Consider the following 26,927-nt stretch of genomic DNA (forward strand, 5'->3'; position numbering starts at 1 on the left):
GAGAGGGCGTGGAAGGAGAAGGAGGAGAGGGCGTGGAAGGAGGAAGAATGTGAGGAGGGAGGAGTGGGAGGCTAGGGCTCCCCAGCATTCTCCTCTCCCTCTGCTGGTCCATGGTGAGGGAGGAGTGAGTGCCTCCTGTGGCTGACATTCTTCCAGGGAACTCTGCACAGTCCTGCTGATATCGTAAGTTTCTTTTGCTGCTGCCTTGAAAAGTAAACACAAAAGGGCTACAACACTGCAACTCCATCAGGAGCATGGGAAAATGAGGGTGGAGATGGGGTGAAGGAACAGGAATCCAACAAATATAAAGAGGACAAACTTTGGTAGGAAAATGATAGATCAAGCAAAGTAAAAGGCAAAAAACTTTAATAGTTATTTTGCTAAAGATAAAACTCTGGGTGGTAAAGGAATTAAAGGCAGAGACACCCTTGTCTGTATTAGCACTACTCCCAATGGTCAAGAGGAAGCAAGCCAAGTGCTCACTGATAGAGAAACAGAGTGTGGTACACACATGTAACGGAACATTCCATTATATGTATAATACAGGAAGGAAATCCTGTCACCTGACACAACATGGATGAACCTTGAGGACATTATGCTAAGTGAAATAAGCCAGTCACAAAAGACAAGTCACTGTATGATTCCACTTATATGAGATACTGAGAACAGTCAAAACCAGAGAGACAGAAAGCAGAATGGTGGCTGCAGGGGCTGGGAGGAGTGGGAATGACTGTTTAATGGGTAGTTTCCTTTTTACAAGCTGAGAAGCCTATGTAGATTGACGGTGGTGATGGCCGCACAGCAATATGAACGTATTAACAGTTAATGTTATTGAACTGTGCACTTAAAAATGGTGAAGACAGTATGTTTTATGAGTATTTTACCACAATTTAAAAATTAAAAGAAAAAAAACCAGAACACACTAAGGGTTATAGGCACAAATTCTCTTTATGCCCACCACCATCTCGGCTGGTAGTTTGATGGCTGTAGACACCATTAGAGGCACCACCCAGGAAAGTCACCATCCAAATGTGCACATCTCTGCTTGGCAATTAAAATGAAGAGACTTTTCTTCAGCACCTGGTGAGGATGTTCAGTTTCTAGTGCTTTCCAAGATCTACCTCAGGAGAAGTCAATTTGTCCACAGGAAGCGTAGTTTCCAAAGCTGTCTATGGTGAACCTCTGAGAGATGTGAATTGAATTCAGCTTCAGGGAGCCAAAGTAGAAGTTCTCAAACAACTAAAAAGAAAGAATAAAAACCCAGAATGAATATTTAAAGTATAGATGAAAGTATTAAACATCAGATTCTTTTGTAAAAACACCAAACCACAACAATCCCAACAAACCTCTCATGCTTTTTCTTTTCAGTGTTTACTCTGAATAATGATCCAGGAGAGGAGGGATGGGGGTGGGAGTGAGAAAAGAACAGCCAGCTCTTCTCTCTGATTAATTCTAAAGTCTCCCCTAACAAATGCACCAGAGAAAGAGGTTCTGAAAAGTCAAATCCAATATTCATCTATTGACCAGATATGACCAAGAATTTGTAGCAAACGCCCCGTGGCCACACCCTGACTCACACAGCCTGACCAGGCTGCTTCTGACTTCCAGTGACTGACCATGCAGGGATCCCGGCTTTGTTGCACCAGGGTTAAATTTGACATAACATATGCCTAATCAACGCCATTTGTTAGGAGCGCTGACTAAAATAAATAGAAGATAAGGTTCTTGACTCACAAGTGATTTAGACTAGCCACTGAGGGGCACAGAACATGCACACACACACAGAACAACCCGAGGGACACTTTTACTTGCCAACAGAACAAGTACAAGTGATTACTTATCAAATACCTTTATTAGACTTGGATTCAAGCCAGCAACCTAAAATAAACACTTTTTACTATGATCCTGTACTTTATAAAAGCTGTCAAGTGTGTCAGAGGGAGGGATGAACCATACATACTTCAAGAGGGACTGGACTTTGTGATTACCACATTTATAAGGCAGGACCCAAAATGACATCAGAATTCATCCCAGGAAAATGCAGCCATACTGCCTGAATAAGGACTGTCAAAGAGTAAAGCATGTACCTTCCTCTGTTAGGATGTAGGAATTGCTCTTTCTTAAAATGTCAGTACAATCCCAAGAAAGCCTTTGCTTGATTTTTAGAGATAGGGTCTCTCGCTCTGGTGCCCAGGCTGGAGTACCTTGGATTGCAGTAGTGTAATCATGGCTCACTGTAGCCTCAACTCCTGAACTCAGGCAATCCTCCCACCTCAGCCTCCCAAAGTACGGAGATTACAGGCATTAGCCACCATACCTGGTCCCAAGAAAGCCTTGCGATACACGTCCCCAACGATGCTTGAGGGGACCTTTGCACATGGGCAAGTGATTGTCTTTTCACTTATTTTTATCCAACCTCCACACACGGACCTTGGCCACCATTGCTTTTCCTCTTCCTGCAATTAATGGCCTAGCAAAACGCCTGAGGGTTCATTAAAGGTTAACTTTACAAAGTCCAGTAAATATTGATTCTTCAACATGACATCAACTTGACCCCAAAGATCTATTTAGAGGTTGTGTGCTGCATTGTCTTGTGTTTCAGAAAGGTGATCAGCTCTTGCCTGCATTGATTTACACAATTAACTTCTCTTCCTGGCTTTGGCAGCCTACTCAAACCATATCCACCCTTTTATGTAAAGAAATTCAGCCTGAAATGGTTATCTGCTAATCCCTTTGCTGAACATTAATTTGAAGTGAAAGACACGTCACTAAGACTGACAGATTTATAGCTCTGCAAACTGAAGCCTTCTAGGTACAGAAAAGCATATAACCAAAGAGGCAATAAAAGACAATACAAAAGAAAACTAAAAGGAAACTCATAATACTTTCAACAATTTACTTTTTAAGGATTGGCAGCCTGTGGGTTCTCTACCTTCTTCTCTTTGTGCCCATGTTTTCAAGTAGTGGGGAGGCCGCCGTGAGGAGCTGCAAGTGACCTACCCATGACTTAACTTTGCCTTATGCAGATGGCCTACAGACAGGATCAATCTGCCAGGGATATTCTCCTGCTCCAGGTTTAAGGAAACAGCAAATGTAGCAATCATGAAGTTAGCTGGGATGTGACTGCAATGCAGTAACAGAAAAATTGAGAGAGATAACTGAACATAAATTCTCACGTCCACTAAGGCAAGAGCAGGCTGTGGAAAGACTGCTGGATTCTAAACGTATGCCCAGACATGTAAGCTGTGTGACTGTGGGTAGAAGACACCACCCACTGCACCAACCACAACAGGGGCAAAAGATCATAATGGGCAAAGACCTCATAAGAGCAAGTACAAGTCCAGGCGCAGTGGCTCACGCCTTTAATCGCAGCACTCTGAGGCAGCCGGATCACCTGAGGTCGGGAGTTTGAGACCAGCCTGACCAACATGGAGAAACCCCGTCTCTACTAAAAATACAAAATTAGCCGGGCGTGGTGCCACATGCCTGTAATCCCAGCTACTCAGGAGACTAAGGGAGGAGAATTGCTTGAATCTGGGAGGCGGAGGTTGCAGTGAGCCGAGATTCCACTATTGCACTCTAGCCTGGGCAACAAAAGAGAAACTCCGTCTCAAAAAAACAAACCAAAAAACAAACCAAAAAAAAGAGCCAGTACAAGTACCTTGTGTGCTCACTGAGCAGGGTTTTAAGTACCTTGTAAACTGTAAAGTGCTATGGAAAATTGGTATTTTCGTAGCAATATGGTATTTCCGTATGGTATTTCTTATGATGTTTTAAAATATCTCTCTGCCATCATTACCCTTGTATTTATTTCACCTTCGTAAGTTGCCATGTTCTTTCATACCTTTTGATAATATCATAACAAATGGATTTTTCATCCAGACGACCCTAGTGCCAGTGCCAATCTTCATGTCACCCTTCCTACCTCTGTTCTTGTCCTCTCTATATGTTTACAATTATTTAGTAACGGATAATTCTCTGTCACCCAGGTTGGAGTGCAGTGGCGCGATCTCAGCTCAACACAACCTCTGCCTCCCAGGTTCAATCGATTCTCCTCCCTCAGCCTCCCAAGTAGCTGGGATTACAGGCATATACCACCACACCCAGAAAATTTCTGTATTTTTCAGTAGAGACAGGGTTTCACCATGTTGGCCAGACTGGTCTCGAACTCCTGACCTCAGGTGATCCGCCTGCCTTGGCCTCTCAAAGTGTTGGGATTACAAGAATGAGCCACCATGCCCGGCCTGTTATATCTTTATTCTTTGGGTTTTTTTTTCCCCCTTTTTATTTATTTTCTTAATACAGACAGGGTCTTGCTATGTTGCCCAAGCTGGTCTTGAAATCCTGGGCTCAAGTGATCCTCTTTCCTTGGCCTCCCATAGTGCTGGGATTATAGGCATGAGACACCACATTCCGCCAATGTAACTTTTTTTTTTTTTTTTTTTTTTGAGACGGAGTCTCACTCTGTCGCCCAGGCTGGAGTGCAGTGGCACAATCTCGGCTCACTGCAAGCTCCACCTCCCGGGTTCACGCCATTCTCTCGCCTCAGCCTCCCGAGTAGCTGGGACTACAGGCGCCCACCACCACGTCCGGCTAATTTTTTTGTATTTTTAGTAGAGACGGGGTTTCACTGTGTTAGCCAGGATGGTCTCGATCTCCTGACCTCATGATCCACCCGCCTCAGCCTCCCAAAGTGCTGGGATTACAGACATGAGCCACCGCGCCTGGCCGTATCTTTGTTCTTAAGTCTTTCTTTTAGTTCTATCAATTATTTCTAATGACTCACTAAAATATAAGCCCTACAGAGGAAGAAGCTGGATCCTACTGTACTGTAACAAACATTATCTAGTAGACTGCATCTGATCAATAAATATCTGTTGGACAAAATGACAATGAAAACGAATGCTGTAGATGTCTATGTACATCCCCAAGTCTGGAAAGAGAAAACTATGACATGCACTTGTCTAGACTGGATTTAAAGGTCTAACGTATAGATTCCCACCAAGGAATTTCTGAACAGGACTTGCCAAATTGTATTACTTCAAATCAAGGGGGCAGGGGACATTTCTACATGTTTCTTATTTGTAAAAAACCTGGATCTCTTTCTTAGCTTCAGTTCCTGATCTGGAATACTGCTGAGCACCTGATATTATACAGTTTTCATGCAAAGAGGCACAGGAAAGTAGTTCTGTTTCCCAAGTGCTTACCATCTCGTTAGGGAGAGTGCATATCAGAAGAGAGAAATGCTGATGACCTGGGTGTGTCCACCTTATGAAAAGTCACTGAGTCCTTTACTCTGTGATCTGTGTAGCTTTCTGTATGTATGCTCTACTTTAACGAAAAAAGTTTACCTAGAACAATACAGGCAGTAAAGGTTAAGTGTGTGAGATGAGAGGTATAGGCCATCAATAAACAAAGCAGGAGGTAAGGAAACAAGGGATGCTGAGGACTGCGGACCTAGGAAAGCCATCTGGAGGAGACCAGACCTGAGCTGGGCCTTGTGGCAAGTATAGGGTGTAACACAGAGGAGGGAAGGCAGCACGAAGGCAGAAATGGGCATGGTGGGCTGGGCCAGGCAAACAGTTTAGATGTTTGGAAGGTTCCTAGACTTAAGCAGTGAGAAAGACAGAAGGAAGGAGAATCAGATTAAGGGTGTCTGGGGGACCTGAGGCTCAAGTTCACAAGTTATACTTCATCCTACACGGTAGGGAACCACTGAAGGCTTTAGGGTAGGTTGGTGGTGCAAGATGAAAACCATGTTTTAGGGAGATGAACCTGGGTATGATGTGTTGTGCTGACTGGAGAAGGGAACAAGAGAAAGAAAAGAAAGGAGACCATGGTAGTCATTCAGTCATGAGGATGATGTTGAGTGTCTCAACTACAAACAGGCAATAGTTGGAAAGACTGGAGCAGATGTGAATGAATAAATGAAGCCATGAATGAAACTATGAATGAAACAGACCAGAGCTAAATGATGAGAACTTACGAACACAAAGAAGGAAACAATAGACACTGGGGCCTCCTTGAGGGTGGAGGGTGGGAGGAGTGAAAGGAGCAGAAAAGATAACTACTGGGTACTGAGCTTAATACCTGAGTGATGTAATAATCGCTACAACAAACCCCCGTGACATGTTTACCTGTGTAACAAACCTTCACATGCAGTACCCCCAAACCTAAAATAAAAATTACAAAAGAAACATAGAAATGCCTTGGTGACTTTCTGGATGAGAAGGAGATGGAAAAATCAGTGATGATGGGTCAAATGGGTGTGTATGAGGCTGCCATTGATAGTAACAGAACATTTTTGAGAGGGAGCTATTTCATGGGGAAAACAACAACAACAAGTTCAGGTGTGTTTGCATACTCACGGCTGTATCACACCCACTAGCTCTCTGTGTCCCAAGCCCTTCTCGATTCTAGGATTTTCCTGGTAGGCTCTGAGAATACGCATCAGAGACATCTGTAGCACAGTTAAGTGGAAACAGATCACCATAAAAGGCTTTACGATCGTCCCTTCTTTATTGAGTTGTAGTTCTTTTTATATTAGGGAAATGAACACTTTTTGTCTATGTCACAAGTTGCAAATATACATATATTTCCTCTAGTTTGTCACTTGTCTTTTGACTCTGCTTATGATGGTATTTACCATGTCAACTTTAATTTTTATGAACCCACATTTATCATAACAGATTTTAAAAACAAAGTTACCTAATGCCAATAGTTATATATTAAAAGATTGGCTGGGCGTGGTGACTCACACCTGTAATCCTAGCACTTTGGGAGGCCGAGGTGGGAGGATCACCTGAGGTCGGGAGTTCAAGACCAGCCTGGCCAACATGGTGAAACCCCGTCTCCACTAAAAATACAAAAATTTACCAGGCATGGTGGCCGTCGCCTGAAATCCCAGCTACTTGGGAGGCTGAGGCAGGAGAATCACTTGAACCCGGGAGGCAGAGGTTGCAGTGAGCGAAGATTGCATCATTGCACTCCAGCCTGGGCAACAAGGCAAAGCTCCATCTCAAAACAAAACAAAAAAAGATCAAAGTGAACCAAAAGTATGTAGGTATTGACAACAACACTAATAAAGATCGCAACAGTCGACATTTATTAAGTAAACACTTGTGCCAAGCATTATCTCATTGCATCCTCGCAACCCCAGGAAATAGATCCTATGATTAATTCTCATTTACAGTTGAGCCTTAGGTTTAGATGGCTTAAGTCACTTGCCTAAAAACACACACAAAGTTGATGGTGTTCAGGACTTCCCAAAATATAGCACCTTGGCGTTTGAGCAAACAGCAGAAGCAGGAAAGTCTCTCTTGCCTTCCACAGCCCCTCTTCCCTAAAGCAGATGATAAAACCTACGAAGGCCGTCCTGTGACCTCCTGCTCTTCTCCTCTGAAGCAGGTCATAAGACCCTCATTCGACAGGTACCCTCCCTTTACCCAGAGGAAAGAAATATCCTTATCTGTGAAGATATAGGGCATAGAGAAGAATCCGAACAAACAGGCCTTACTAAGCCTCCCTTCAGTTTATTACCATTAGACCACACCCTTTGTTCTCCAACCATACTTCTCCATGACAGTCAAACTTTCTTATAAAAATCAAACCAACTTATAAAACCTTTATCAAACCTACTTATAAAAATACACAAGTTACCTCTTCCTTTGGATCTTTATTTCTGAAGGCTCCCGTGTCATATAAAGCTTGTATTAAATAAATTTGTATGCTTTTCTCTTATTAATCTGACTTTTGTTACAGGGGCCTCAGCCATGAACCTAGTGATGGGCGAGAGAAGAAATCTTTCCTCTCCTACAAAATAAAGGTAAAAAACTGAGATTCACACCCAAACAGCCTCACTCTAGAGTCTGAGCCCTTTGATTCCTCTACTCTACTGCCCCTTACTGTGGGTGGCTCCCCTTGAAACACAGCCCCATTAAATAGCCACGGTGAGGAACGCTGACCCAGACAACTCCCAAAGACTGAAATGAACATGTTCTTTCCCTTGCTGTTCCTATATTCACTGCCACTGCTTTTCCTGGACCTGGTTTAAGAATCGGATGGCTCTAGCTCAGCTGGAAGCATTTTAATTGAATTCTGGATGAAAATAAGCACGAGTCAACTAAAAGACTATATTTAATTTGGTATTTGAATGGGGAAAGAAGAAAAAGCTTAAACTACAAGTTTAAAAAAGAAACTTGGTTGCTCTTTTGAACCTGAACTAAACATGAAGAGCAAAGTGTTGTATTGTTTGGAAAATAACAGACCTAACAGGAAAAATTTAAGTTGAAAAAGCATCTAGTTAAGGTGTCTGAATCACATTGAATTTTTTTTCCTGTTGTTTTATAACAATTCCCTTGGGGATTTTGAAACCTAAACCATTTTCTTTCTGAAAACATTTTTCCCTGACATGCACACACACACAGCCCTGTTGTTATGGAAGTCAGTATTTTTTAAAACCTGCTATAAAGGAACATAACAATGAACAGTACACAAAACTACAAATATTTAATGAGGAAATGGAAATAGGATTAAAACTGCCAATCGCTGTGATATAATTAGTAAACAATAAGTACTGACTTGGACAATTTAAAAAAAATTTAAAACCAGGCCAGGCATGGTGACTTATGTCTTTAATTCCAGTACTTTGCAGGGCGGAGATGGGATGATAACTTTAGCCCAGGTGTTCAAGACGAGCCTGGACAACATGGCAAAACCCAGTCTCTACAAAAAAATACAAAAATTAGCCGTGCGTGATGGTGTGCATCTGTGGTGGGAGGATCACTTGAGCGAGTGGTGGGGGCAGAGGTTGCAGTCAGTGAGACCCTATCTCAAAAAAAAAGAAATGTAAAACCTAAGTAAGTGTAAGTATGACATTTGAAAACTGTTATGCACACAGCTGCTATCCTCTATTGAGTACTCATAATGACGGAGACAGGAGGCAGAGAAATTCTAGGCAGACAGGGGCAGGTCCCCAGCAAAACCCCACCTTCAAGCTGAGAAGCCTGAAACCCGCAGACCAAAGTGAGAACTTCTATCCCTGTTTGCCCACTCTCTCCCGATTGGTTCTTCATAAATCACGTCTTTTTACCAATTGAATGTTGCCTTTTCCAAAACTGCCTACAGCTCACCCCGCCCCCCATCCTGTGCCTATAAAGACCCCAGATTCAGTTGGTAGAGGGAAAGAAGCGGCTTGACTGGAGAGAGGCGACTTGACTTCAGAGGGATGGCTGGACTCCGGAAGAGAGATGGCTGGACTTGCGGGAATAGCCAGCCAGAAACAGGCAGACTTTGGGGTAAGATTACCTGCCCGTCCCGTCCCTTCTCCAGCTCCCATGTCTGCTGAGAGCCATTTCCATCGCTTAATAAAATTCTCCACCTTCAATATCCTTCAAGTGTCTGGGCAACCTCATTCTTCTTGGATTCCGGACAAGAGTTCAGGACCCATTGGGTGCGGGTACCCAGAAAAGGCTGTCACACTGGCCCTTTGCCCTCACTGGCAGAGGGCAGCCACCCCACATGACGAGGCAAGGGTACCACTGAGCTGATCACACACTGCTGTCCACGGACAGTGGGACTAAAAGAGCATTCTAACACGCCCTCTGGGGCTTTGGAGGTCGCTGGCACCCTCACCTGGGCACTGCCACAGGGCCCACATGGAGCCTGCTTCTGCCAGCACCCAAAATGGCCGGCCAGATCCCATACTCACTCGCTCACATGCTCCCTCCCACAAGGGTTGAGCACAGAGAGTCAAATAAATTGGGCCACCCCCATCACAAGTTTGACGAACTGGTCAAGAAAAATCCTGCATCAATAATATCTTTAGAAAATTAAACAAACTTTTCCTATCACCAAGTAAGAGAGAAATGTGGACCTTTGATGAAAGGTTTTTGGTCAAAATAAAGGTTTCCCTGACAAAGAATGGCAAGATAAAATCCAACCATCCTGCTGTCCCCTGCTCACATGATCTGTAAAGCCTACCATTTTCAGTCTGTACATGTTTCTTTCCTAGGGAGAACACAGACAGAATTATTGATTTCTGGTAATGTTGTGGTATACACTGAAAGAAAACAAATAGCAAGATTTAAGGGCTCACTGTGGTTATTTTTCCTTGCATTCGTTTCAAACCTTCTACTCCTTCCCCACTGCCCTGTGACACAGCCATCAAAGACCAGAAATAACTCCAAATTCAACAAGGCTGCCAAAATGAAACCGGCAGTCTCAAACAGAGATGGGGAGGAAGGTGGAGAGGGGCGTTCTCTTCTCATATCTGTGACCTCGGGCTACAAAACCGAACGAATGACCAGTCTGCAACAGCACAGTGACAATCTGCTGAGGATCCCTGCTCACTTGGCTTCCCCAAATGAGGCTCACTGTTTTTCTTCAATCTTAGACAAAGCTATGGTTACTCTCTTCCAAGATCCCTCTTAAGAAAATCTACTTCTTGTGCTGGTGGTCTCGGTGAACTATTTGCTGTCTCAATACTACTTGAATAAGAAGAAATTCCGTTTTGAAGTTAAAAACGAAAATTCAAAATATTCAAGTCTTACGCTATTTATAATCATTTTTGACATACATGAGATAAACCAACCCTTAGGATGTAATCTGGAGCAACTAAAAGTGCGTGCAGGGGGTTCAATTAATTCAAGTATTTAGAAGGATGTACTAGGTCATATTTCTCTCTAGGAAAGGATGCTATTGTTATCATGTATGGCAATCAGACTTTTGAAACTCAAAGCAGAGTTAATAGGAATAGCAAATGCATGCTACTTTGAGGTTTTCCCAGGGTTTTTCTTCCATAGTCTGTTTTACCAACTTTTATTTCTCACAATTATCCCACTTATAGATAAAAGTAACAGTAACAACACTATTTTGTACTTAATAATAATGCTTAACCACCTACCTCCCTACCAGGGATGGTATGAGGATGAATAGAAGACAGGCTGACAAGTACTTTGAGCTCTTTGGGAAGGCACTCCCAGTGTGAAGCCTTGCTGTGGTTAAATAACACCTTTCATCTAAGGATCTAAAAGTGTCTTACAAAGCCCAGCTCATTAACTCCAAAAAATTGCTATGATATAAACCAGAGCTGAGCATTATTATCGCCATTTATATAAGAAACAGGGACAAGCTAGGACCACTAATACTGTGAGAGAAATTTAAGAGTTCCTGGGATAAGGCCTAGGACACAGGCCAGTAGAAGGCCATGTCCACAAGGCACTGTGTATGTGCCTCTCAATTCCACTAACAAACATGTACCAAAGAATGCCAAGAGGGGAAGCAGGTCCATCCTTAGGCTGTGCATATACAAAAAGATAGCGAAGAATGAGAAGCAAATGATGTGAAAAGCTATCACCACAGCCCTTGGAAGATCCCAATTGCAAAACATCAAAACAAATAATGGTATATTTCAGATGCATTCCTCATAAAAGAGGCATCGAGGTACAGGACTAGTATGACTTCAGAGAACAAACAGAAATATATAAATAACAGACTAAAAATATAATCGATTTTGGAAAAAAAAAAATCAAGGTTCTTCATATGTTATGTTACTAATCTCACTTAGAATTAAGATCACTTTATTGGGAGTTAAGTCATCAAAAAGAATTAAGTTCACAAATAAGTTTCACCCTCCAAAAAAAAATTTTGTTTCAGTTATGCTTATTAAAATTCCTCAAACCTAAAAAAAAAAGATTCTGAGTTTCTGCCAAATACAATGCATTTGTCTTCTGGGCCACCTGTGAGATTACTTCTGAGGAGACCAAACGTGGGAGGTACGAAGAGGCAACAAGGAAATGGAGATCCACCACATCCGGGGTACAAAAAAACCTTCCATCTACTTTAAAAATATTCATATGGGCTCTGCCCAAGTGGATTCTTTCTAAATATCATCACAAAAGAATGTAACTGAGCCTGTTTATCCTAAGGTAAGTCATGCTCCTCTACACACAGACACACATACGTTCACCTAGGTACAAAAAATAGAAATTTCTTTTCTACTGAAGAAAGGGGAGAAAAAGTTTCTTGGGGCGGACTAGACTTTAATGCTTTCCTATTGTGAAAATATGTAATTCAAAATCTAAGCTGTTGGAATCTTAACATACTGTAAGACTTAAGGGAATGTGATTATGTGGGTCACTTAAACTTGTAGCTGTAACCTGGGCAGCTGTAAGTGTTGTTTTTCTGATTATAGATTAGCCTTTTGCCTCACCTACACTGTTTTGTAAATTGTTGTAAATGAATAAAGAGTGCCAGAGAAGACCCCTTCCCTTTTAACTGTTGCTCTTCATAACAGATTAAACTTCCCTCTTACACTTCTCATACAGAGACTTAAAAGACTGTCACGTCGTCTAGGATGGTATGTTACATACACTCTTTTCTTTTTTTTTTTTGAAACAAGGTCTTACTCTGTCAGCCAGGCTGCAGTGCAGTGGCATGATCACAGCTCACTGCAGCCTCTGCCTCCCAGGTGCAAGTGATCCTCCCTCCTCAGCCTCCCGAGTAGCTGAGACTACAGGTGCGTGCCACCATGCCTGGCTAATTTTTGCATTTTTTGTAGAGACAGGGTTTTTCCACGTTGCCCAGGCTGGTCTCAAACTCCTGGGCTCAAGTGATCCTCCCACCCCTGCCTCCCAAGGTGCTGGGATTACAGGTGTGAGCCACCATGCCAGGTCCTACACTCTTCAGTTGGAAAGGAAGTGAAAACAAGCTGTACAGAAAAGAAAACAAACTGTAATTAACGAAATTATAGCTCATAAACCAACCTTGTATAGAAAATGTTACAAACCTACTAAATTTCTTTGTTTTCTGCCTATATAAGCAGGACCTTAACTTTTAACTTTAAGCACTGACCTCATTTCTCGGAAGTCCCTGTTTCCCGAATGGCCATTCCCAGCTTTTCACTTGAACAAACTTTTAAAAGCTGAGTTCTGATCCTTTCCATTATTGTTGGTCGACATTATCAATGACTACAGACCCACTCCCTCCCCTCAATTTCTCCATCTTTAAACAGGGATGATCCTTTACAAGGATGTTCTGCAGTTACAGTAAGATAAATTGTAAGATGAAATTTTGAGCTCTGATTATTATTGTCACTCACTGACTATAATCTCTAATGCATCACTGCAGGAACCAAAATGCAGAGTATCCTTAAAAGAAAAAAGGAGAAGGTTTATCAGGTACTCTGACAGCTTACAGGCTCTGCAATCATTATCTGGTCTCATAGGGCTGTAATATTTTTAAAGATCAAAATAGGAACATCTACTTCAGAATAAAAGACAACGAGATTGGCAGGTAGTGACTATCCTAGAGTCATCTCCAAATACAGCCTTAACTCTGCCCAAGATGCCACTTTTAATCTGAAACATCAGACTGCAGTGATCAGTGGTGTGAGAGCCAATAATATTATAGTATCTAATAATAGCCAATAAAAGAGAGGACATAATGCACTTCCAGAAGGCCTGGGCACCTCAGATGCAAGGAACAAGGTCAAGGGCAGTCTGTGAGAGGAGCAATTCTTATCATCATCGTGGCCCCTGTGAGGAGAGCAGCAAAAAGGCTGTCAAGTCAGTAGAACAGCTGTGATTTTTCAACCCATCAGCAAGCCACTCCTGTTTTGGTCTCCATTAAAATAGTACCAAAAGGCTTGTGTTTCCCCAGAGCCCAAATCCCCTCTCCACTGACCGAGATGGCATTCCTTGCACAGAATGGGAACAGGAACTTCCCTCACTCATCCTGCTCTCAAATCACCAGCCTGTCTTGCTGCAGTGAGCAAGAGGAATGCTCAAATGAGCATTAGCCTGACCTAAGGATGTGCTGGCAGAAGGCAGACAAACAGAGCCAGGGAGGGAAGGTTTGAAAACTTCCTTCAAATAATCACTCAGGGATGCACTTTGGGAATTTGGCCTGAGGCTCACTGCTGATGTAAGGATTATCAAGTTTAAGACTGCTAGTAAGGCCAAATGACTTATTAAAGGGCAAATTAAAACTGCTATATACAAACAGGATGCCAGGCAGTTCTGCTGAGCACCTCAATATTCAAAATGCCAAGGGATTTCCCCTCTCTGCAGTCTTTCAATTTTGAAAAGTAGCAAGAAAAAAAACATGAGTGGGGGTAGGAGGTGGAGGAGAAAAGAGGCTACACGGACACGGCTGGAGAAGCCATACCTAATCTCCGCACAGGCTAGGCACACTCTGCCCGTTTCCACATTACCTCGCAGAATTAGCCTCAGAGATGAGAGTTGAAAGTTCAACTTGCTGCATGATTTATTCCCAAGGAAGCCTTGCCACAGGGCATGAATATTACTGCTTTACCGGACAAAACTGCCCCTGGGGCTGATGGCTAGCAGAGACTCTTCAAGCCTGTGACCAGCAACCCTAAGGGCAGGCGCCCTTTCGGAACTAACCTAGATGATGTTTCTGCAGATAAATTATCTCCCTTAGAAAAATGCCTCTTCTTATTGCTCTTATTTCTGGTGTGGTCATCTTCCCTCGGGTATTATTCATAATGGTCCCTCAAACAAATGCAATAGAAGATAAATATTTGGTCTCCATATCACACAGTAGAAAGGAAGATCAAGTCAACAGAAATGAATCCTTAGAGGGGAATACATAGGAGACAACAACAGGGTTTCTTCCTGGTCCCCGGCTTTTGGGAGGCTGGGCACAAAGGGGCTGACTATAGTGCCAAGGCAACAGATTCAGGAGCAGCATGGAGGAAACCAGTCACCAGCCTCAGCCCATCTCTACTCCAACTTCTCCACCAACAAGGCAGCATCCAGAAGGTAAAGAGCAAACCACACCGGGTGCAGCGGCTCACGCTGGTAATCCTAGTACTTTGGGAGGCTGAGGCGAGTGGATCATGAGGTCAGGAGTTCGAGACCAGCCTAACCAACATGGTGAAACCCCGTCTCTACTAAAAATACAAAAATTAGCTGGGCGTGGTGGCACCTGCCTGTAATCCCAGCTACTCAGGAGGCTGAGGTAGGAGAATCACTTGAACCGGGGAGGTGGAGGTTGCAGTGAGCTGAGATCGCACCACTGCACTGCAGCCTGGGCAACAGAGCGAGACTCTATTGTCTCAAAAAAAAGCAAATCAGACGTCCCTAGGCAACATCAGACAATGCAAAGAGTACACATACATATAAATAACAGCAGTCCAAATAATGGCTGGCCTTGGAATGGCTCCCTAGAAGAGGGGAGAAAGGCTGCCACATGTTATCATCTAAGTTATTTTCAACTAAGTTACCTCATTAGACTGGAAGACATGAAATACTGCATCCTCTGTTAGAACCAAAGGAAACACACCTTGAGTAGCATCACTGTAACTTTATAGACTACAACACACACTTTTCTATAATCTAATTCAGATGGCCCTCCTTGCCCTCTGCAAAGGTGTGGGCTAGATGTCAAACAAGCAAAATGCCTTGGAAGAGAGAGAGGGTTGTCTCCACGCATGTCACAGTGATAAGGCCACTACAATTTAAGAAATTGCTATCAAGCCAGGTGTGGTAGCTCATGCCTGTAATCCCAGCACTTTGAGGGGCCAAGGTGGGTAGATAATTTGAGCCCAGGAGTTTGAGACCAGCCTGGGCAACATGGCAAGACATCTCTACAAAAAAATACAAAAACTAGTTGGGTGTGGCAGCACACACTTCTAGTCCCATCTACTCAGGAGGCTGAAGTGGGAGGGTCACTTGAGCCTGGGAGATTGGGGCTGCAGTGAGCCAAGATGACGCCACTGCACTCCAGCCTTGGGTGACAGAGCAAGACCCGACTCAGAAAAAAAAAAAAAAATCAAAGTTTTAACCTACAATTGAGAGAGTAAACTCTGAATTGGATTTCTGGTTGATTTATACCGTTTTCTCACTTTTAATTTGTAATAATAACGTTCACATTTGAGTATTAATTCTAAAATTGTTTCATCCCTGGGATATGGGGGAAGAGAGCATTTTTTGTTTTTTTTTTTTTGAGATGGAGTCTCTCTCTGTAGCCCAGGCTGGAGTGCAATGGTGCGATCTCAGCTCACTGCAAGCTCCACCTCCTGGGTTCACACCATTCTCCTGCCTCAGTCTCCTGAGTAGCTGGGACTACAGGTGCCTGCCACCATGCCCGGCTAATTTTTTTGTATTTTTAGTAGAGACGGGGTTTCACTGTGTTAGCCAGGATGGTCTCGATCTCCTGACCTCGTGATCCGCCCTCCTCGGCCTCCCAAAGTGCTGGGATTACAGAACATAGTTTCATTTGGTCCGGTCTCTAACAAAGGGCTGCTTCAAAGAAGACAGTGCCCTGTCACCATCTCTGCGTTCAGATTTATATTCTGCTACTGGTTTGCTTATACTGTAGCTAAAAACACACAATGCAGAATATATGTACAACGGAATAATATTCAGACTCAATAAGGAATGAAATCCTGACACATGCTACAACATAGGTGAACCTGGAAAATGTTATGCTGAGTGAAATAAACTGGACACAAAAGGACAAATGTACAATTCCACTTACATGAGGTACCTAGAGTAGTCAAATTCATAGAGACAGAAACGAGAGTGGTGGTTACCAAGGGGAAGGGGAAATGGGGAGTTGTTGTTCATTAAAATGAGTTTTAATTTGGAATGATGAAAAAGTTCTGGAGATGGATAGTGATGATGGTTGCACAACAATGTGAATGTACTTAATGCCACTGAATTGTACACTTAAAAATGGTTAAAATAGCCAATCTTATGTATATTTTACCACAATTTAAAAAAACAACGGCCAGGCGCAGTGGCTTACACCTGTAAGCATAGCACTTTGGGAGGCTGAGGTGGATGGATCACTTGCGGTCAGGAGTTCGAGACCAGCCTGGCCAACATGAAACCCCATCTCTACTAAAAATACAAAAATTTCCTGCGCATGGTGGCATGCGCCTGTATCCCAGCTACTCAGGAGGTTGAAGCATGAGAATCGCTTGAACCCAAGTGGTGGAGGTTGCAGTGAGCTGAGATCCTCCACTGCACTCCAGCCTGGGCAACAGAGCCAGACTCTGTCTCAAAAAAAAAACCAACATACAACTCATTTCATCAGTGAACTACATCCAAAATAATATGAACAGTCCTAGAAATGAACACATAAAAGAGATGAGTATTTTCTATAAGAACAGACATCCCATTCAAAGAGTTCATAAGAATGACATCACAGGAGCCACAGACAATTGAATATTTATTCCCCCTCCCTCAAATGCACCAAGCAAGCATGTAGCTTAGTGTTTCATATTTAGTAGGTATTCAATAAACATTACCCAATATTTATTTTCATTCTGATAAGAACAAGAGATGATTTTAAGAAAGGCAATGCTAACCTCTTAATTTTTTTCTATTTTCCCTGCCTTTGCCAAACCATGGCCTATTTCTTGTTACTGTGCTGGCTGGGCCCTTTCAAAAACCCTGCATCATTTCCTGCCTGAGCCAAAACAACACATGGAAGTATTCCAGTTCCACTGCAAAGAGGAATAACCTGTGAACATGAATTCAAAAGAGAGCAAAAAACATCACGTAGAAACAGATAGCCACAGACCAGGGAAGGTGCATCTTCCCGGAATAAATGCTGGCTTTTGCCAAAAACCAGCCAATTTCTTGTTTTTCAGTTCCATGTTAACAATGGTTTCACCTCACTGACAGCCGTATCTTCAGATGCTCTCATTAGACTTCACTGTCCAGGCAAAGTAACACATAAAACACATTAAAAAATTCCGAGGAAAAGTTATGGTGAAACACAGCTTAGATTTGAATTTTCCTTTCCCTCACCTCCTAAACAGACTGAAATAAGAAGCTACGACACCAAACTGAAGCATTTCAAACTGTACTTTTTCCTTATAAATCTGATGCTCTAAGGAACTGCCCAATCACCTGTCAGAAGTCTTTCAGATCCTTTAAAACATGGTCTATTGTTTTTCTATTGCTGGCAAAATATGAAAAGCCCCTAATAATCTTCTGCAATCTCCTGTTTTTATGAGTTTCATTTTTCACCATCAAAGAAGGGAGGCAGAGCCCTATCTTATCACTAACAAAGCACCATATTCTAGCAAGATGTCTCATCACAATCTCCTTCCTAAGCTTTCACATTTTTCTGACATTCATGTTAATTGTAAAATTAGCACCATTCACTTGCAAGTTCAGTGCACTTTATTTTTCATTCAGTATTTTTTATTAATAGCTTCTGTAATAAGGCATAAATGAAGCTGCAAACAAAATCACTGTCCATGTTTCAAGTTAATTAGTGCATACCACAGAGAAGCACACAATTAGTTTTGGATGTATTTTGAAATAAAAGAAAGTTAAATGTAAATTTAAGTTCATTATTATCTTTATCAGCTGAGTGTTGCTATGTGTAATAATAAAGTTGCAATCAAATTTAATTGAGAAATGAACTTGAAAGATTGTGAGTATGAGCTATAGGTATATTCAGTTTGTGGCTCCTTTTCTTGAGTTGAGTAACCTCACTTTAAAAAAGAAATAAACGGATGGGAGCGGTGGCTTATGCCTATAATCCCAGCACTTTGGGAGGCTGAGGCGGGCGGATCATGAGGTCAGGAGATGGAGACCATCCTTGCTAACACGGTGAAACCCCGTCTCTACTAAAAATACAAAAAATTAGCTGGGCGTGGTGGCGGGCACCTGTAGTCCCAGCTACCTGGGAGGCTGAGGCAGGAGAATGGTGTGAACCCGGGAGGCGGAGCTTACAGTGAGCAGGGATCACACCACTGCACTCCAGCCTGGGCCACAGAGTGAGACTCCATCTCAAAAAAAAGAAAAGAAATAAACATTTGCTAGAAATGAAAATAAACAGAAATTCAATGGGATTGACTATTATTAACTAAATCTTTATGACATAATTAGTTTATCTTGAAGGCCTATTAAATAAGTGTATCATATTTAATCATAAAGCAAAATTGTGTTGGATGAAATAAAAGAAAAACTAAACTCTAACCTCTAAGACAGGAGTCAGCAAACTTTTTCTTTAAAAGGCCAGGAGGCCACATGGATTCCACCACAACTACTCAACTGTGCCAAACGGTGTGTAAATAAATGAGCTGAGCTGTGTTTCAATAAAGTTTTACATATTTGGATTTCACATAATTTTCACATCATGAAGTATTACAGTATTCTTCTTTTGATGTTTTATAATCATTAAAAAATGTAAAAACTAATCTTGCTTTGAGGGCCATAAAAAAAACAGGTGGTGCGCCACATTTGGCCTTCAAACAGCAGTTTGCCAAGTCCTGCTTTAAGAGTTTATTATATGAAGTACAAGGCAAAAAATATCCTCTCTGGCAAATCCAGTGTTCTATTGATGCATAAGAAAAAACCTTTTTCTCCTCTCCTTCCAAAATCTGATGTCTGTAGAAAACACTTCCAAAAAAGTTTCCTGAGTGCCTGCCAGGTACAAGACACACTGCTAAGCACTGAGAGGCACCTAAGAGGTCTCTGAACAATCAAAGTAGGGAGAGGCGGGGCGCTGAGAGATGGAGAGAGCTTCATTGATTTGGACGGCTCTTACCATTAAGGAAAAGGTAATATCTGTATTAGACTTTGAAGAACAAGTATCATTTGAATACACGAAGACTGAAGTAAAAGAAAAACACAGAGATAAGGACAAAACCTTAGGGAATAGACATATTATGGAGTGAATTTTTTAAAAAGCAGCTCCAGAGTCAGGAAGAAAACCAGGAGAGCCAATTGCCCCTGAAGCCAAGAGAAGAAAGCATTTGAAGGAGAAAAGGGCTTAACACTTTCCATGCGGATACTGGGGAAAAAGTAAAAGTAGATCAAGGCACTGAACAAATAGGGGCTATCAATGACTTTTTACAGTGCTATTTTGGTATAATGATAGAGGTGACAGACAGGTTGGGGAGAATAAATAGGGACTAGTCTGAAAGGGATGGTGGTAGGAAGAATGGCTTTATAGTGCTTACTCAGACTAGAGAAATGGGTTATCTTTTCTTAACACAAAAAACACTCCCATGAAAGATGCAGCTACCTTCTTAGTAAATTGCTCTAATATGAAACACTCTAATCAGAAAGTTGTTCTTTATACCAATTAAATTCTTACACTCTTTGAAGTCAAATGGCCCAATTTATGTGGTAAGATCAACAGTTAATAAAAGGTTCATCTATTGTAAACATTGCAAAAAGATACAGCCAAGAATCAACAAACTTTTCTGGAAGGTGCTATATAAACACACACCCACCCCAAATGGTTAAGTGTCCTACTAAGCTCCTAAGTGCATGTCTGTCTGTCCTTCTTTCTTTATAAAACTTTTTATTTCAACATAGTTTTAGACTTATAGAAATGTAATAAGAATAGTAAAAGGAATCCTGAATACTTTTATTCTTCTTTCTTTTTTAATAATCTACTTTAAGAAATGCATTATTTGGCTGAATTTCCTGCTTTTTATTCTTTGTAATGTAGAGATTGCCATTAAATTTTGGCCATCAGTTTAAATACTGTTAGGACTCAAGTAGTTTAGTTAATATTGTCCATGATTGAGCCACAAGTTGTAAGAAAGCAAAGTACAATATAAGCTCACTTAACAGAGTTCCTGTTTAAAATTCATCGGGTTTCTTTAATCTTTAGATTGATGTTTTTCACCAACTATGCCCCATTCTCTCCTTCTGAGGTTCCAATTAAATATATGTTAGATCTTCTCACTTACTATCCTGAATGTCTTGTTCTCTTTCTGTAATTTTTATCTCTGTCTATGCATCATTCTAGATAATTTCTCCTGATGTTCTGGTTCACTATTTCCCTCTTCAGCTATGTTTTATTTGCTGCTAAACCCATACATTGAGCTCTTTATTTCAGTTATTGCCTTTTACAGTTCTAGCATTTCTATTTGGTTCTTTTTCAGAACTGTTATATTGGTTTTTCTTTTTAATAGTTCCCAATTCTCTAATAAAAATTTTAAGCTTGCCAGCCAGACACAGTGACTCATGCCTATAATCCTAACACTTGGGAGGCCAAGGAAGGAGGATCACTTAAGCCCAGAAGTTCGAAACCAGTCTGGGCAACATAGTTAAGACTTCATCTCCGTATTTTAATTTTTTTATTTTCTGAGATGGAGTCTCACTCTGTTGCCCAGGCTGGAGTGCAGTGGCATGATCTCAGGTCACTGCAACCTCCACCTCCCAGTTTCAAGCGATTCTCCTGCCTCAGCCTCCCAAAGCGCTGGGATTACAGGCGTGAGCCACCATGTTTGGCTTTTTAAATTTTAAGAATTAAAAAACAAATTTAGGCTTGGCTTTGATTTCTTCGAACACAGTAAGCATAGTTGTTTTTAGTACAAGTCTGATAACTCTAGTATATCATATATTTATGAGTTTTATAAGTCTGTTTGCTTATTGTGACTGGTTTCCTCTTAGGTCTAATCACCTTTGACTATGTACTGGTCACTTTCGGAGAAAAAGTTCCCTGGAGGAATATTTTTAGACAGAGGATGATGGTACCCTCTTCCAGAGATTTCTGTTTGCTACTGCCACATGCCTGAGAGCACTACCAGTTCAGAGCCTCTTTCATCCAAATTCAAGACCTTAGGGTCTACTTCCTTCTTTTAGAACCCTAATAGTTAATTTTTGCACTGATTGAGAACCCTCTTTGTCATATTTTCCCCTCACATTTTCTCTTTGCCATTTGCCAGAGATTTCCTTGACTCTTTCTTCCAATCTTTGATTGAATATATGTGTATGTGAGTGCATATATGTAATCTCCAAGGACTCTCTCATTCTCTAATTGATCCTTTTAAATAACATTTTTACTTTCCAAATGATTCTTCAGAAAGTTGTATATTTGTTTCACTAACAATTATCTACTTCACATGATTGTCAAGAATAATGTAATTGCTTTCAATGCTATATGTAAACGCTATTATAAAATATTAGTATGGCCAACTGAACTGCAGTTTGTATGTTAGCATTAAAAGCCTGGAGAAGAAGTGACATCTGCTAGTGATTTTACTTAAACAATATTAAAATGTCCAGTCATAGAATTATAACTAAGTAAAAAAGGCACAAGAGCCACGGTGAAAATCAAGGGACAATAACTTTATCCTAAATTCCATTTGCTGTTATATATCCTGCTATAATAGTGCAATGAGACATTCAGCAATAGACAATCAAGGAAAGATTTTCTGAGAAATTTGAGTTTTGAGAAAAAAATCTAAAGAAGAGCCAAGTGACAAAGAAATAATTTTCAAAAACAGTACATAATATGGCTGAATATTGAACTGAATAATAAAACTGGATAATAAAAAGACACAATGTTTTCTTCCTCAAATGAAATAATATACTTTCTGGCTGGGCATGGTGGCTCACGCCTATAATCCCAACATTTTGGGAGGCCAAGGTGGGTGGATTACCTGAGGTCAGGAGTTCGAGACCAGCCTGACCAACATGGTGAAACTCCGTCTCTACTAAAAATACAAAATTAGCCGGTCATGGTGGTGTATGACTGTAGTCCCAGCTACTCGGGATGCTGAGGCAGGAGAATTGCTTAAACCTGGGAGGCAGAGGCTGCGGTGGGCCAAGATCGCACCATTGCACTCCAGCCTGGGCAACAAGAGCAAAACTCCATCTCAAAAAAAAAAAAGAAAAGAAAAAGAAAGAAATAATACACTTTCTAAATGCTAGTCTTCCTTTGCAAGCATTAGTATCTTTTTAAAAAAGCTACAAGACTTCTAGTTTACAGTCTAGCATAAAGGAGTTTGGAAGTCGCCACTCCATCCTAACAAGTGAAAAGCTGAACAAACTAAAACCTTGACAACTCTTCATAGGTCTATCAGAGAAGTGAGGTTGGGGACAAACTGCTGCCCCCAAAACTGGAGATACACACAGGTAGATACAGAGAATCACAATGGAGCAGAAACCCACAGGAGAAACCTCCAGAGAGTGGAGAAACCTAACTGTAATTGACAAACTGCTACAGGCTGTGTGGACAAGTCTAAAAGTTAGAAACTCCAGGGAACCAACTCACCAAAGGTTTTTGTAGTTTTACCTCCAGGAGCTCTACTTGGCCTCCTGCTTCCAGCAGGGGGAGGAATAAAAGAACCATTCTGAAATACACCAGACCACTTTGTTCCTAACAAAGTCTGCCCTCAGGAGAAACTATTTTACCAGAGCCTAACCTGCTGGGGTTTTATGAAAGCTTAACATACCTAGGAGAAGGATGATACCCAACTCCAGCCCCCTCTAGCCATCCACAGTGGGGAAGAGAAATATCCAGCCCTAGTGGGCACTAACCTTCCATGTGCAGGAACCCCACCTCAGCTCCCTCCAGCCTTCCACATAGGGGCCCCTCTAACCATCCTGTCCCACCTAACGAGGGTGATGAGAAGCACAGGTGACATTCACAGTCCAGTGGCACAAGCTCACCAAAAGACTAAGACCTAATCACAGAATTACAGAACACTTCCCCTCCCTCCAACCTCACCATCACACCACAAAAGGCCTTTTTACAGGAGTCCCTTTCACCCAGTACATCATGTTCAGATTCAACAAAAAATTACAAGACATAGTAAAGGGCAAAAAAACACAATTTGAAGACACAGGGCAAACATCAGAACCAGAGTCAGAAATGGCAGGGATATTGGAATTATCAGACCAGGAACAACTATGACTCCAATGGATAAAGGAGACAACATGCAAGGACAGATGGATAATGTAGGCAGAGAGATGGAAATTCTAAGAAAGAATCAAAGAGAAATGCTAGTGATTAAAAGCACTGTAACAACTGGGCACAGCGGCTCACGCCTGTAATCCCAGCACTTTCGAAGGCCGAGGCAGGCGGATCACCTGAGGTCAGTTCAAGACCAGCCTGACCAACGTGGTGAAACCCCATCTCTACAAAAATACAGAAATTAGCCAGATATATGATTGTGGGTTCCTGTAATCCCAGCTACTCGGGAGGCTGAGGCGGGAGAATCGCCTGAACCCAGGAGGCGGAGGTTGCAGTGAGCCAAGATTGTGCCACTGTACTCTAGCCTGGGCGACAGAGTGAGATTCCATCTCAAAATAAATAAATAAATAAATAATAAAAATACTGTAACAAAAATAAAGAATGTCTTTGATGGGCTCACTAGCAGACTGGACATGGCTGAGAAAGAATCTCTGAGCTTGAGGATATGATAACAGAAACTTCCCAAACTGAAAAGCAGAGAACAAAGACTGAAAAAACACAACAGAATATCCAAGAACTGTGGTACAACTACAAAAGATGTAAGGTATACACGATGCAAATACCAGAAGAAGAAGAAAAAAAGGAATGGAAACAATATTTGAAGGAATAAAGACTGAGAATTTCCCCAAATTAATGTTAGATTCCAAACCACAGATCTAGGAAGCTCAGAGAGTACCAAGCAAAATAAACGCCAAAAAAAAAAACCCCCAAAAAAAAAACAAAACAAAACTGTACCTAGGCATATCATAGTTACACTTCTGAAAATCAAAGATAGAGAAAAAATTATGAAAGGAGCCAAAGGGAAAAAACAAATACCTTTCCTATATAGAAGCAAAGGTAAGAATTACATTTGACTTTTCCTCAGAAACCACGCAATCAAGAAGAGAGTGGAGTGAAATACTGTTGAGAGAAAGAAACCCTATCAACCTAGAATTCTGAACCCTGTGCAATTATCCTTCAAAAAATGAGGGAGAAACAAGTATAAGAGATATGCTAAGAAAGGAGAGAAAAAGAAATTATATATAATATTCAAATAAAACCAAAAAAAAGGCAGAAAAAGGGTGGGAGGCAAAACTAGAAACAAAGAACAAGGGCAATAAGTAGAAAACAGTAACACATATAATAAACACTAATCCAACTATATTGATCAATAATCACTTTAAACATCAATGGTCTAAATACACCAATTAAGAGACAGAGAGTGTTAGATTTAAAAAAAAAAAAAAAAGCACCCAAACAATATATTGTCTACAAGAGACCGACTTTTTATTTATTTATTTATTTTGAGACAGGGTCTCACTCTGTCACCCAGGCTGGAGTGCAATGGTGCAGTCATAGCTCACTGTAGCCTCAACCTCCCAGGCACAAGTGATCCTCTCACCTCAGCCTCCAAAGTAGCTGGGACTACAGGCATGCACCACCATGCCCAGCTAATTTTTAAAATTTTTTGTAGAGACAGGGTCCCACTGTGTTGCTTATGCTGGTCTTGAACTCCTGGGCTCAAGTGATCCTCCCACCTGGGCCTCCCAAAGTGCTGGGACTACAGGCATGAGCCATTGTACACAGCCAAGAGACTCGATTTAAATATAAAGACACACAGAGATGAAAAATAAAGGGATATCCCAGCACAGATGGGTTCTTTAAAAAAAAAAAGAAAGAAAAGAAAAAGTAAATAAAGGGATGAAGAAAGATATGCCATTCTAACACTAACTGAAAGAAAGTTGAGTAGCTATATTAATTTCAGATGGAGCAAACTTTAGAGCAAGGAAAGTTATTATGAATAAAAGGGAGCAATACATAATGATAAAAAGATCAACTGTCCAAGAAGACCTAACAATCCTTAACACATACATGCCTAAAAACAGTGTCAAAATACATGAGGTAAAAGTTGACAGAAGCAAGAAGAAACAATGAACTCACTATTATAGTTGGAGACTTTAACCCCCATATATCAGAAATGGATGGATCCAGAAGGCATAAAACCAGTGAGGATATAGTGGAACTCAACAGCACTACCAACTGACTGAATATAATTGACATCTATAGAATATTTCATCCAACAACAGCAGATTACATGTTCTTCTCAGGCTCACAGGAAACAATGACCAAGACAGATCACATTCTGGGCCACAAAATACTGCTGTAATAAGTTTAAAAGAATAGTATCACACAGTGTCTGCTCTCAGGCCACAGTGAAATTAAACTTGAAAGTAATAACAAAGATAGCAGGAAAATCCCAAAATAGGTGGAAATTAAACTACACACTTCAGCCAGGTGCAGCGGCTCACGTCTGTAAACCCAGCACTTTGGAAGGCCAAGGTGGGCGAATCACAAGGTCCGGAGTTCCAGACCATCCTGATGGGGTGAAACCCCATCTCTACTAAAAATACAAAAATCAGCTGGGTGTGGTGGCACGCGCTTGTAATCTCAGCTACTTGGAAGGCTGAGCCATGAGAATTGCTTGAACCTAGGGGGGTGGAGGTTGCAGTGAGCAAAAATCATGCCACTGCACTCCAGCCAGGGTGATAGAACCAGACTCGGTCTCCAAAAAAAAAACAAACAAACACACACACACACTTCTTACCAACACATGGGTCAAAAAGACCTTAGCTACCACACCCTTAGCTGGTTTCTCTTAGCTGTGTGTGGTAGCTCACTCCTATAATCCCAATATTGTGTAAGGCTGAGGTGGGGGGATTGCTTGAACCCAGGAGTTAGAGAACAGCCTGGATAACATAGTGAAACCCCATCTTTACAAAACAATTTAAAAGAAAAATTAGCCAGGCATGACAGTGCATGCCTGTAGTCTCAGTCACTTGGGAGGCTGAGGTGGAAGGATTATTTGAGTCCATAAGTTCCAGGCTGCAGTGAGCTATGATTGTGCCACTGCACTCCACTCTGGGTGACAGAGCAATGAGGCCTTATACCTAAAGAAATTAAAAATTAACTTTTAAAAAAGACACCTCAAGAGAAATTTAAAACAGTTTAAGCTAAATGAAAATGAAGATACAACTTATCAAAATGTGTAGGATACATCAAAAGCAGTGCTTAGAGGGAAATTTATAGCATTTAGTGCGTATGTTAGAAAAGAAAAATGATAAAAAATCAATAATCTAAGCTTCTACCTTAGTAAACTAGAAAAGTAAGAGCAAATTAAATCCAAATTAAGCAGAATAAAAGAAATAATTTAAAAAATCAGAGCAGAGGCCAGGCGCGGTGGC

At 41.4% G+C, this 26,927-nt stretch overlaps 1 protein-coding gene across 4 annotated transcripts in view; it reads right to left on the reverse strand.

Moving 5' to 3' along the window:
* Positions 1-348: 348 nt before the first annotated feature.
* ASCC1 (activating signal cointegrator 1 complex subunit 1) overlaps positions 349-26,927 on the reverse strand; it is a 123,707-nt gene continuing 97,128 nt past the window's right edge. For all 4 annotated transcript variants that reach the window (XM_011991100.1, XM_011991099.1, XM_011991101.1 and 1 more), the window contains exon 10: positions 349-1,239. In XM_011991100.1, the coding sequence (XP_011846490.1) occupies positions 1,123-1,239 (117 nt within the window). In that variant the 3' untranslated portion in view covers positions 349-1,122. The remainder of the gene's footprint in view (positions 1,240-26,927) is intronic.

Source organism: Mandrillus leucophaeus, unplaced genomic scaffold (genome assembly GCF_000951045.1).
Source record: "Mandrillus leucophaeus isolate KB7577 unplaced genomic scaffold, Mleu.le_1.0 Scaffold39, whole genome shotgun sequence".
NCBI classification, from domain to species: domain Eukaryota; kingdom Metazoa; phylum Chordata; class Mammalia; order Primates; family Cercopithecidae; genus Mandrillus; species Mandrillus leucophaeus.